This window comes from Pteropus alecto, unplaced genomic scaffold (assembly GCF_000325575.1).
Source record: "Pteropus alecto unplaced genomic scaffold, ASM32557v1 scaffold25, whole genome shotgun sequence".
NCBI classification, from domain to species: Eukaryota; Metazoa; Chordata; class Mammalia; order Chiroptera; family Pteropodidae; genus Pteropus; species Pteropus alecto.
Window position 1 is genome coordinate 24,490,671 of NW_006441955.1, and position 13,335 is coordinate 24,504,005.

Below are 13,335 nucleotides of genomic sequence, written 5' to 3' on the forward strand. Positions count from 1 at the left end.
ATGCTTAATGGTTGTAATTATTTTTGTTGCTTTTTCACCTAGAATGGAGTAATAATATGTAGTTATGACATTCTATGCTGCAATAATAATAAGTTTCTCAATCTACCTGGCCATTTAAAAAGGAATAAAAATGGTAGAGCCAAAAGGAAAATGAATAGTTAATCATGGAGGTGGAGAAAACCTAGCTCTGTACTTTGACTAGAGGCAGCTGGGGAAGTGACGTCCTGTAGCATTTGCTGTTCTAGAAAGTACAGAGACACGTAGTGAAAATGGGAGGATCTAAAAGGAGGCCGTCTCTTGTGTAGTGTATATTTATCTGTAAGTGAGCTGTTGGGGAAGGAATTAAATACGGAGACGCTGTCTGCTTACTGCCGTAAGACGCGAAGCTGAACTGCTGATTTGTTTTAACTTTTAAAATACCCAGCTTGGTTTATTTTTCTTAGAATCTTTGTATTGCTAAGACTGGGGACGCTGTTTTTTTGTTTTTTGTTTTTGTTTTTTCCACAAAGGGAAACCTAAGTTCATTTCAAGGCATTCGAAATGGGGAAAGACTATTATTTCATTTTGGGAATTGAAAAAGGAGCTTCAGATGAAGATATTAAAAAGGCTTACCGAAAACAAGCCCTCAAATTTCATCCGGACAAGAACAAATCTCCTCAAGCAGAGGAAAAATTTAAAGAGGTCGCAGAAGCTTATGAAGTGTTGAGTGATCCTAAAAAGAGAGAAATATATGATCAGTTTGGGGAGGAAGGTAAGTATTCTCTATGTACCTTTCTGTCTCTCCAGCTGTCTTTCTTTTTTTCCCCCTTTATCTCTCAGCCTTCTGGTTATCATTAAATTCTCAGACATATGAAAAGTAGAAAGACATAATGGATAAAAGCAAGATTTCATCTCTGATGATATGAATGAATAATTACATATCTGTGAATGAAATGTACTTGTTTGCCTTTTTTAGATTTTGGCATTTTGTAATATTCATATTATACTATTAGATTTATAATGTTAACGTATATTTGTAAAAAACCTTAAATTCTCATACATGTTAATGAATTGTGTCAAAAGTCTTATGCAACTTGTTTTATTTTTTAATGAATGTTCTGCCAGAACCAGAAAAGATCCTTCAGTCACTTAAAATCTTAAGATTGGCAGTTCAGATTCTGGGTCGTTTATATTTTATTCACAAAATCAAAAGAAGTTTTTGCCTTTCTTATAGCAAAGGTAGTTTAGACTGAACAAGACACAGTCGTCTCTCTGAGAAGCAGAAGGCCCAGGCATTTAGCTGTAGTTGTTTTTGGCATTCCGCCTGGAGAGGAAAGAATTTTCCTGATGTCATAAAATACCAGAACAAGTTTTTAGCTTAATTGTAAACAGCAATTGTGTGCCAAGAAAATGAGATCTCAGAAATACAATTTTTGACCTAAAATGGATACCAGTTAGCACAATTATTAATTCACTTTTAGGTAATATTATTTCTTCTGAAAATTTACTAAGTACAGAGGAAAGCGTGACAACTTCCCTTTCCTCTCCCTACCTTTCCCTGCCTTACTTTTGTTTCTTGCACTGTGAGATCTGAAACTAGTTGACTAGTAAATGAGGTATTTTAAGATTATCCTTTTATTCTGGATTTTAAGTTTTGTCTATCATCTCCATATAAATGTAGCTATAAAGTAAGTGTTTTAAATTGCTAATTAACAACAACAAAAATAATTCCTACAGGTTCTGGTATTTTCAATTTTTTACAAGACTATAATTTTATTATTTTCTCCCAAAATATTCTTTTTTAAATCATTGTAGTTATGAAAACTTTTTTGTTATTTCTTTGCTTCCTTTATTGCATTTAGTGTTATGTTTTCCTAATTAGAAATATATCCAGTTCTGGGGATGTAGAGTACAGCACAGGGAATATAGTCAATAATATTGTCATTGACTTTGACTATGTCTGGTGCTGGGTGGTTACTGGACTAATCGGAGGGATCACTTCTTAAATTGTTTGGATGTCTAACCATTAAGCTGTACACTTGAAACTAATATAAAATAATATTGAATGTCAACTCTAATTGAAAAACAAAAATTTAAAAAGAAATATATCCTAAAATTACAATAAAACAGTGACTACTCATTTTGAGTTAAAAAATTAAATATAGATAAGCAGGGTGACTGTGTGTTGAGGGTTTTTTTCTGTTTTGTTTTCCTTTTTGATGTGAGCTGCCAAAAATTGAAGTTTTTGCTGCTGGTTTTAGTGTGATGAGGACCTGCAGTGTCAAGTTCTTATAAATGTTGAAAAAGGCAGTTCAATCCTGTTTGCTCTTTATGACCATACTACTCAAAATACTATGATTTGCTTCATTTTAAAAGCTAAACAGGATTCTCAGATATTACTAACAGTACACTGTTCTTTCTGAACTTATTTTGTAATTTTATAAAGAAATTCACAAATATAAATTCCCATAGAAAAGCAGATACTGCTTTAATCTACACCTCTCGCTGATAGCTCAAGTTTATGACTAAGCCATAGGATTCAGTGTTTACTGAAAACATGTGTCTTCAGAATTTTCAAATCACCAAATGATACATTTTTCATTACCTTTTAATAGGATTTTTCTTGAGTGATACTTCTCGAGTTTGATTTTTACTGATTATTATCAGTGAGTGGATTTTTAAAAAACCTAATGCAGGATCATCTCTGTTCCCTGAATCTTTTTTTTTATTCTTGACTCAGGTAATTGATTTAAGCAATAGAGAGAGTAGTGAGGGGAGAATAAGTTTTTTAAAGTTTTTTAATAATATATTTCAGAGTATTAAAATATATTATTCAGAAATGTCATTCTCTAGTTATGTTACTTGAAAATGCAGTTAAAGTTATTGTATTTGATTCTTTTTTAGAAATTATTCTTTATAGAAAAGCGTATATTTATTTGCCCTTTATTCAGAATGTCTCATTAATTCTTTTTTTTTTTTTTTAAATCATCTTTAGGTATACTGTGAAAATTTGGGAAAACATTTTTTCTCTTTGCCTTTCATAGATCTGTTTGTGCCTACAAGTCTGGTTCCATACCCCTATGGGTTTCTCTAGCAGTAACAAAACACTGTTTTATGAGTGGAGCCATTACTAATTTACCTGATATACTTTTTTTTTCAATTGTTACACTCTGTTTCAAGGCCTGAGACAGTGGGAATAAGGAACCATGAACTGAGAAGTGTATGAGTTAAACATGCTAAATTATGTATTTAGGAACTAAGAACTAATGACCAATTTATTCATGTTTCGAAAATATCCAATATACACAGTTTTAAATGCTGAGTGTTTCAAAAGTTGGATAAAAATAGAGATGTTTTAAATTTACTGTATGACCCAACAACTCCACTCCTAGGAATCTATAAATGAGAAATGAAAATATAGATCCACACCAAGACATGTACATGTGTGTTCACAGCAGCATTATTTGTAATGGTTCCAAACTGGAGACAATCCAGAAGTACTATCATTTGGTGAACAAAACATGCTATATATGTATGTACATGCACACACACATGTTCATGTGCGCATGCAATGGATTCTACTTAGCAACTAAAAAGATCTGTTTAATGAAATATGCTACCTCATGGATACACTTCAAAAACCTTGATAAATAGGGAGGGAGAGTTAGATAGGGGTAAAAGGGGTCAAATATTTGGTGAGGGAAGGAAATCTAACTTTGGGTGGTGAACACGCAATGCAATATATATACAACATACTGTCGAATCGTACATGTGAAACTTATTTGATTTCATTAATGTCACCCAAATAATTTTTATTAAAAAACGGTAAATAAAATAAGTCAGATGTAAAATACTATATATTTTATGATTACATTTCTATGAAATGCATGGAAAGGGCAAATGTGTAAAGAAAGAAAGATCAGTGGTTGCCTAGGGCTAGGAGTAGGAACATGGATTAGCTACAAATAGAAATTGGAGAACTCCTTGGGTTGTAAATGTTCTACAACTGGACTGTGATGGTCACGCAACTCTACAGCTTCATCACTAAAATCATTGAATTGTATATTTTCAATGGGTTAATTTTATTATAATATGTAATAATAGTTTAAACAATTGAGAAATTTTATCCATAGTTGAATCATTTGAAAACAACAGAGAACTACAGAAATTTAAAATGGGACTTTGAACCAGTCTCTCCCAAAAAGCCTTAGGTAAAGTTCTGAGTTGTTCAGTGGATGTCAACACAAGTTTGTTTTAAAGGACTAAAAAAATTTTTTCAATAACTCATTTTTATATAGTATTCCAGTTATTTAACATTTCTTTATACCTTCTTTTTTGTTTACTTAATCAGTGACTTACTTTAAATCCTGAAAGATAGTATTTATATGATTAGGCTTACTTCTTCAGTTTTTTATTTTTTTTTTAATCAACTGGATCTTTTTATTTACTATGTATTTCTAAAAATAAGTAAATTGGACTTTTGTGAATCAAAACTGTTTAAAGGATCTCATTATGCTAAGTCTAAATCTTGCTATAAACATGGATTTTTACATATTAGATCTTTTTTTATGGTGACATTAACAAAATCCAATAAGTTACAACAGTAAGTTATGTATGTATTGCATTGTGAGCTCACCACCCATAGATTTCTTTCACCACATAGTTAACCTCTGATACCCCGTCTACCTCCCGTCTCCCTCTTACATATTAGATCTTAAAGTAAGAGTTATTAAAGTCTTAAAATTTTGTCTTTAAAGCCCTGATTTTTCTCCAATGCTGCTGTTTTTGATAAGCTTTTAGTCAAGAAGCTAGTGGAAGTCATTCTTATGGATAGTATCCCAAACACCTATTTATTTTTGAATTGCAAATTGGTTGGTTGTTTTTTAAATAATAGCAGCCTTAATAAAGCATAGGCACATGTTGATTCTAGAGTGCATTCCTTGATCACACAAAGTGATGGTGTCTAGGAAACATTTTGAATAGCAGAATAAATCCAGTTGAATATTAAAACTTTCCATGAGAAGTTGAAATGTACATAGTGAAAGAGTTGACTGAATAGTTTATGACATGCATGTTACAATTCAAATGCTAGGCAGTGCAAGTGATACTTGCATAATAATTCATGTTATATAGTAGCAGTGTGAATTTTGGCAGTATTTTCTCAGTCATTATAGTAGCCTTGACCTTTATCTGAGCAATGTACTTGACTAATGTCAAGGAAAACCTCAAAGCTCCATTGGAGGTTTTTTGTCAGCTTTGATAAACATCACTTTACACTATGTGAATCTTCTCAGGGACTCTGTAATCCTGATTTACCATTTTTGTCAGAAGAGGAAAGAGATTTTAGGGAAAAGCCAAACCCATGATGTAATAATATAAAATGTTATTCTTTCTTTTTATGAATTCATTATGGGTTGAAACATTTAGATTTTGCCTTGTAGAGGGTTAGATTGGGCAAGCTAATTTACTCAATTTATTTTATTAACTGTTAAATTATTATACTGTATCATTTTTGGGATGAAAGATGAAATGATTGAAACAATTTAATGGTTTAGTCACATTGGTCATGACTGAGTTATATACATAGCCTAGCATTTAAAAATATCTGTCACTAGCTTTTCTTTTTTTTTTTTTTTTTAACATTTGGAATTATATCCATACCACCAAAATTTAACTAGAAGAACTTTTGGATGAACTGCAGGTTAAAAGTTCTTGTCCTGCTTATACTTGTCATTCTGTTTCTACAAAGAATATCCCAAACTGCTATTTGGATATATCATTCAATACACCTTTTGATGATTTTCAGATTATTATATTTCTCTCGTTCTCTTCGGATTTCTATTCATGGATGAGGGTAAAAATTTAATCATCAGCTAAGACTGTTCAATGAAGTAAAGAACATGGATACTTTTTAATGGAAGAAGCCAAGTAGAATAAGACATGCAATAAGTCTCTTTGAAAGCATGATTCCAGTTGAATTTTTTATTTTTAAATCTCTCACAAATGTGTATGTGTGATTATACATTATATTGCTCTTACATCTGCTTCTTCTCTATCCTGACACTTAAGACACCTTTTAAAGTTTATATTTAGGAGATTTTAAGAATTAGTTCATTCCCTTTATTCAATAAATATGAGCATCTATCATTTTTAGCTCTGTATGCATGGGCAGTGCAGAAATTAATAAAACATATTTCCTGTCCTCAAATTACTCATTGTTTGAACATATTGGGATTCCTTAGTTTAATTTCTTGAGTTTTTCACAGTTTTATAGTTTTTAGATTCTGTTCCTTTTGTTTCCTTGGTCAGCAATGCCCATAAGTTTTAAGCAGAAAGTTTGTTGATGCTGTAATGATATAAATCCTTGCCAGTATTAGTTCTTAAAAGATCACTATACTGTTGTTTTGTGAGTTTTAGTAGAATCTTTCTTTGGTATGTAGCGGAAAGTGATGTTTCAAATATGTAACCTCTTGTGAGCTACATATTACTTAGTTGAGCCTTAGAGAACAGGGTCAGAGGGTCACTGACTGGGTATCTGAAGCAGTTGTCTACAGTAGACAGAATTAACCAGTCCAAAGTTCTTACATGTCAAGAGAGTTTACAGCTCTTGATTTCAGTCTCTTTTTACATGCTACTGAAATTATGCTATCACATGGTATGCCTAGATAAAAAAATTTTGTTATCTGGGATAATGGTAACAATAGTAGTGTCTAAAAATACATTTTTCATATTATTAGAATTTTTCAGCCACAGAAAGAGTTCTGTCTTAATTCTTAAATATAAAAGATGATCTGAAATAAAATTTGTTAGTATGAATATGATGTTTTATATTATTGATTGTTGTGCTCATTGATGATAATGGTATTTAAAGATTTAGGTTATGTATTTTGCATTGATTACTGAAGACCTTTCAATTGACATCTTTTAAAAACTTAAGTTTATATACTTCAGCTTGTCAGACTAGTAGCTCATGAGATAAGAGGTTCCTGATTTTTATTTTCTTATGTACCCATGGACAGAGATTCAGGAATAAATTATCATTAGAGAATGGGGATTTGGAGGAAGAATGTGAGGCTGAAATTTTATCTTAGAAGGATCAAACATTATATAGCTGTTCTATATTTAGTTATAATGGCATTTCTGGACAGTATTAATAAATTACAACTTAAGTTGGCCAAAGTTTTTAATAATACAATTTTTAAATGTTTAACTTTCAAGAGTTGCAAGCTTTGTTCTAATCATGCTTATCTCTTCATTTAGGATTGAAAGGAGGAGCAGGAGGTACTGATGGACAAGGAGGTACCTTCCGGTACACCTTTCATGGCGATCCTCATGCCACATTTGCAGCATTTTTTGGAGGTTCCAACCCCTTTGAAATTTTCTTTGGAAGACGGATGGCTGGTGGTAGAGATCCTGAAGAAATGGAAATAGATGGAGATCCTTTTAGTGCCTTTGGATTCAGCATGAATGGATATCCAAGAGACAGGAATTCTGTGGGGCCATCCCGCCTCAAACAAGATCCTCCAGTTATTCATGAACTTAGAGTATCACTTGAAGAAATATATAATGGTTGTACCAAACGGATGAAGATTTCTCGAAAAAGGTTAAACCCTGATGGAAGGAGTTATAGATCTGAGGACAAAATTCTCACCATTGAGATTAAAAAAGGGTGGAAAGAAGGCACCAAAATTACTTTTCCAAGGGAAGGAGATGAAACACCAACTAGTATTCCAGCAGACATTGTTTTTATCATTAAAGATAAAGATCACCCAAAATTTAAAAGGGATGGATCAAATATAATTTATACTGCTAAAATTAGTTTACGAGAGGTAAGTAAGACCTAGGATTCTGAAACCAAGCAATTATGCATCTGATCTTAGGGAACTTAAATAATAGCTAACATTTATTTAATACTTACCACACATTATTTTTTTAAATTTTCATAAGAACTCCCTGAGGTGGTAGTACTATTATACCTCTCTTACGGATAGGATTATATTTTCTAAGTTTAGTTACCTATACTAACAATTTAAATGCCAGTTTTAAATGCTAACTGGATTTTGTACTATGAGGCCTAATAGTGAGTTAACTCTACTCACAAGTATGATTTGTGAGATCTGCATTATAATCTCATCTCCTTAGTCCATGTATAAGATTTTTGCCAAAATTGTTAATTTGGAGTAATAATTATATAACAAAAAAAGGTATTAAATCACAATTAGTTGATGAGAGTTCATTAAATTGCATTAATACATGAGTTCTTATTTTTAGGTGCTATTTCTCAAATTGGATTATAATCCTGAAGATAATGTCATGTCAGTACCCTGCTTAAAATTCTTAAATGATTCCACATAATATCTGCTACAAAGTCTAGACTCTCTAGCTTAAGAGAAAAGGTCATCTTAAATCTGATTTCTACCCAAAATGTATATGTATTTCCCTAAGTTTGCTCTATTATCAACTTGTGTATGTCTGTGTCATCATCATCTGAGCTCTACTCTCTGGAACACTATTGTTCTTCACTTGGCCTTGATACTGGCTACTGGTCTAACGCTTAGCTATAGCATTCAGTACTCCCAGAAACTAAGGGGGGATGCTGGGTACCCTTTCTCTCACAAAAGACTTCTGCACATTATACTGTATTATAATTACTAGTTCGCTTCTGTATTCCTTATGCATTCCTTGAGGTCTGCATCAAGGAGGAATGTGGCATATAGTAGGCACTCAGTAAACATGTGTTGAGAAAAACAATTATTTTTCATCCCAACGTTTTCCCTCAGAGAAGTAGGTAGTTACTCCTATCCTATTCTTTCCGGTCCTGAATTTCTCCCTCTTCTCTTTTCCCATTCCATCCTTGCATCTTGAATATTGTAATAGCCTCAGACTACTCATTTCACTCCAGGGCAGTGTGGAAGACATCTTTTACTTCTCTCTTCCTTCTCCTTTTCCTTTTCCTTTCCTTCTCCTTCTCCTTTTCTTTTTTCGTAGCATCTCATTATACATGTCCTAGAGGGATTTTCTAACAGGAAATAGTCTTATAATTATTGATACTCTTTTGGAGGTTAAAATTTTGTCATAGTGGTATCATCTTTTACACCTAGTAATATTTTTGTTTAGACTTTTAAGTTTCGAAGATTGTTGATTTAATTTTGTTCATTTTAGGCATTGTGTGGCTGCTCAGTTAATGTGCCAACAATGGATGGAAGAACCATACCTATGTCAATAAATGATATTGTGAAACCTGGAATGAGGAGAAGAATTATTGGATATGGGCTGCCGTTTCCAAAAAATCCTGACCAACGTGGTGACCTTCTAATAGAATTTGAGGTGTCCTTCCCAGATTCTATATCCTCATCATCCAAAGAAGTACTTAGGAAACATCTTCCTGCCTCATAGAATGAAAAACTTTGTTATCCATATTTTGATAAGGCACTGAAAATATAAAAGGACTGGCAGTTTACTGATGTAGATGTGAATTCTGTATAAAGATGTGTAAATTATTTTGAGGGTTCATTAAATTGCATGAATTGAGACGGGTAAAATAAATAGGCAAAAGGGATTTTTACAGTTAGAGATGAAGAGAAAACCATTCATTCTATTTTATTTCTCCCAAATCAGGAATTTTTAGTATTTTGCTTACATGTAATATTTGTTTTTGTGAAGTTACTAAATATATTTCTAGTAAAGTACTAGACTATCCAAGTACTTTATTTCTTATATCTTTACATTATTAGAATAATAGCTTCTCATAATGGAAATTTAGATTCCTAACTGAACCATACATATGGTATGTATTTTCTAGAAAATAAAAACCCAGATCATTTGGAAATATGGTTAACTAGATTTAAATCACCATCAGAAATGATGCTATAGGGCTGATTCCCATAAAATAATATCCTAATGCATAGGTTTCACCATTTTAATTTTTAAAATATGCTGTAGCATTTCTTAATAACATAGTTATAATGTTCTTAAGGCAGACCTTTTCATAAAAAGAAAATTAATGGCAATTTATCTCCTGTGGAAATCCCAATTGCCCGAATTACTGATATTTTAGAAATAGGCTGTTTTTAAAATGCCATATGTAATTTTATGCAAGTTGAGTATATATCTTAGACTTAATAAATTATAGGCACATTTTATTGTCCATTAGTTTAAAATAGTTTGTTTAATAATAAATGTGTTTTTAGAGGAAATGTTGTTACTTGGAATTAATTTTCCAATTACACAGTCTTCTATAACTTACTCATAATATGCTCTATGTACCTTATGAAATTTCCCTAAAAAGAATAAACTACCACTATGGTGTTAAACCAAAATATGGGGAAAATAAACACTAATTGCTGCTTATGAATGATGTTGCTACTACTTGTTATGCATATATATAAATATTTTACTTTTTCATATGCATAGATTGCATTTCTTAGCTGTTTTAATATTTTAAATATATTTACGTTTAAAAAATTTTGTTTTCTATTTTATAACTATAGTGAGAATGATGTTATGAAATAGTATTTGGTTCAAAAGTAATTTTCAGGATGATATGCAAGGTATACTGGATCCTATCAAATTCTATTTTAGCAAAATATGAAATCTTTTAAAAATTCAATAAATAGGTTGCAGTCATCATATACTTTACAGATTGAGATAAAATTCACATGCCATAGAGTTTACCATTTTAAAGTGTAGAATTCAGTGGTTTTAGTATACTCACAGAGTTGTGCGACCATTGTCCAATTGCAGAACATTTTTATCACCCCAAAAAGAAATCTCATATCCATCAGCACTCCCTCCCCACTCCTCCAGCTGCTGACAAACACTAATCCAGTTCTATCTCTATGGATTTATCTATTCTGGACATTTCATAAAAATGGGAGCAAATGATATGTGGCTTTTTTGGTTCAGCTTCTTTTACTTAGCATAATGTTTTCAAGATATATAGATGTTTCATTATGTATCAGTACTTCATTCTTTTTCTATGGCCGAAAAATATTCCATTTTATGGGTATACCACAATCTGTTTAACCATTCATTAGTTGATGGACATTTAGGTTATTTCCCCTTTTGGGCTATTATGAATAATGTTATGAACATTTTTGTTCAAGTTTTTGTGTACTTAAATTTTCAATTCCATTGGGTATACACCTAAAATAAAATTGCTGGGAATAATCATACACTTTAGTTGCAAATGGAAACTACTCGAAAATGCCAGAGAATTCAGCTAATCATACTTATTCCATCTTATTTCAAAGTGATTTCTTTATAACTTTGTTTCTCTGAATAACAGTTAAAACTCCTGAGCGGGGGAGTTTGTGAACATGGAAATTTTCTCACAGGTCTAAAGACAGCTGAAAAGCAACAGAGTGGTGGGTGTGGTGTCTATTTTAAAACCACTGTCATTTATTGTAATTTTCTTGATTAAGCATTTTCTTCTAAGTTAAAGGACTTATAGGTTGTATAGATAAATAACCTTTAGATTAAAAAATATTTTTAAAAAGTATAGAACTTTAGTAATAAAAAATTTCTATTGGTATATGAAAATAGTATACCAATATCTTTCTTGTCTTAAAGGATACTGATAATGCCTTAGCATCAATTAAATGCCCAGTTTTTATTTGTTGAATGTCAAATTAATGTAAAAGTTTTAAACTTTTTTATTTATTTAAATTATGAAAGTACTTTTCATTTTAAAATGTTCTCTTTAAATTCAACCAGGATCTTGGATACCTGGATTAGTTTTGAAGTACTGTAGATCCCAGTAAACTAATTGATAAAGATGTTTATCTCCCCTACAAGAAGAACCCAAGTTGCTTGTGTTTTTAATTAGGATGTTTTTACGCAAGGTGTGCCCTACTCTGTTGCCACCGACCTACCATTCTCTATTGTGTTACATAAAGCTACTTTACCCATTTAGTTCATTTGCCTCACTGCCTCTGAAAACATCTGAGTTTGTGACTCCTACTTTACTTTTTAGCTTTCACTCTTGCCTATTATTAGCCTTTTGAGGGGGCAAAGAGTTGAAAATGCTTTTGCCTGTTTATTTTTAAGAAACTATCATTTGACTAGTTATGATGGATAAAATAAAATTAATACACGTGATTGATGAGGTGACTGTCCGCATATTTTAAGGACTTCTCACAGAGCTAAGGTTAAACATCATTCTTAATCTAATAATACAATGTTTATCCAATAATGTGTAATGTAGTGTACTGCCTACAAATCTGGCTTTTCAGATGTATATTCTACCCCCTCTTATGGAGAATGTTAGAAAGAAAAGATGACTTATTAATTTTATATAGTAGCTTAATCAATATTGATTTAAATAGATGTTTTATAGATTAAATATTTCAGCCTTTTAAACATTTTTTTTCCTGTGCTATTTTTAGTTCATAAAATTCATAAAACTGTTGGAGCTGGAAAGAATTTTAGAGATCACATTTTCTAGAAAAGGAAGTAAACCCAGAGTGACTTGCCAGTGGTTAAAGAGCAAGATTATAAGGAAATGCTAAGACTTCTTGTCTCTTGTTCTCAGTACCATTTTGCTCTGGTATGCCATGATGTACCCTGTTGCAAAGTTTCCAAGACAAGGTCAAATTCTGTTAAAGTACATATGCCTGTTTCCTCATGTAGTCTGTGTAATTTAGCATATTTAAAATATTTTAGTCATTTATGAGCATGTGGAATATAAACTTATAATTTAATGGTATTAACTAGAAAACTTTTAAAACGTTAATTATAAAAACTGGCTTTTTTAAAAAAAAAAACAGGGAACTAATGGCCTGAAATTAAAATGTATCCATCATTAATTTAAAAAATGTTCTCCAATGTTATTTTAAAAATACTGTAAGGCCACAACTGAGCTTTTAGATAAACTATAAATTAAGATTTATAGTTTTTCAAGTAAAAAAAATACTGAATTGATACTGTAAAAAAAAGGGAGAGAGTGAGTGATATGAAGGGAAGGAGAAAGGGAAGAAAGACAGGAATAAGAAAATCCTGCAGATTTTATTGAGAAAAATTTGTAACAAGTAATAACAGAAGTTTTACAATCATTTGCAAATGTAGTAATCAAACTAAAAATTGGCACATCTTCTCTGTAGTTTTAGAATTTTGGTTTATGTGAAAGTAGTTCTTGAGCCATTCTTATAGAGATAATTTTTAAAAAAAGAAACGAGTTTAGGATAAGAAAAGGAGAATAAAGTGAAGAGCAGAGGAAAATGAGAAGTTTTGGATGTAGCTGTAAACATGAGAAAGAAAACCAGAGGCAAAGAACTCCACTCTTGTTTCTGTTAAAGGAATGGTACTGAGACAAATATAAAAAAAATCTAGACAGGAAGTACTACTGTGACATTAAGT

At 31.5% G+C, this 13,335-nt stretch overlaps 1 protein-coding gene across 1 annotated transcript; it reads left to right on the top strand.

The window, feature by feature from the left end:
* The first annotated feature begins 231 nt into the window (after positions 1-231).
* DNAJB4 (DnaJ heat shock protein family (Hsp40) member B4) lies at positions 232-10,383 on the top strand. The gene is made up of 3 exons (XM_006919349.3): positions 232-751; positions 7,240-7,808; positions 9,142-10,383. Exons 1-3 carry the CDS (start codon positions 541-543, stop codon positions 9,373-9,375), a joined length of 1,014 nt encoding a protein of 337 aa, XP_006919411.1. The 5' UTR covers positions 232-540; the 3' UTR covers positions 9,376-10,383.
* Positions 10,384-13,335: the final 2,952 nt, after the last annotated feature.

Excerpts from the sequence above, each read along its gene's own strand:
- DNAJB4 (XM_006919349.3), top strand. The coding sequence starts at position 541 with ATGGGGAAAGACTATTATTTCATTTTGGGAATTGAAAAAGGAGCTTCA. Across the intron at positions 752-7,239 it reads TGATCAGTTTGGGGAGGAAG|GATTGAAAGGAGGAGCAGGA; the intron begins GTAAGTATTCTC and ends CTCTTCATTTAG. Across the intron at positions 7,809-9,141 it reads CTAAAATTAGTTTACGAGAG|GCATTGTGTGGCTGCTCAGT; the intron begins GTAAGTAAGACC and ends TGTTCATTTTAG.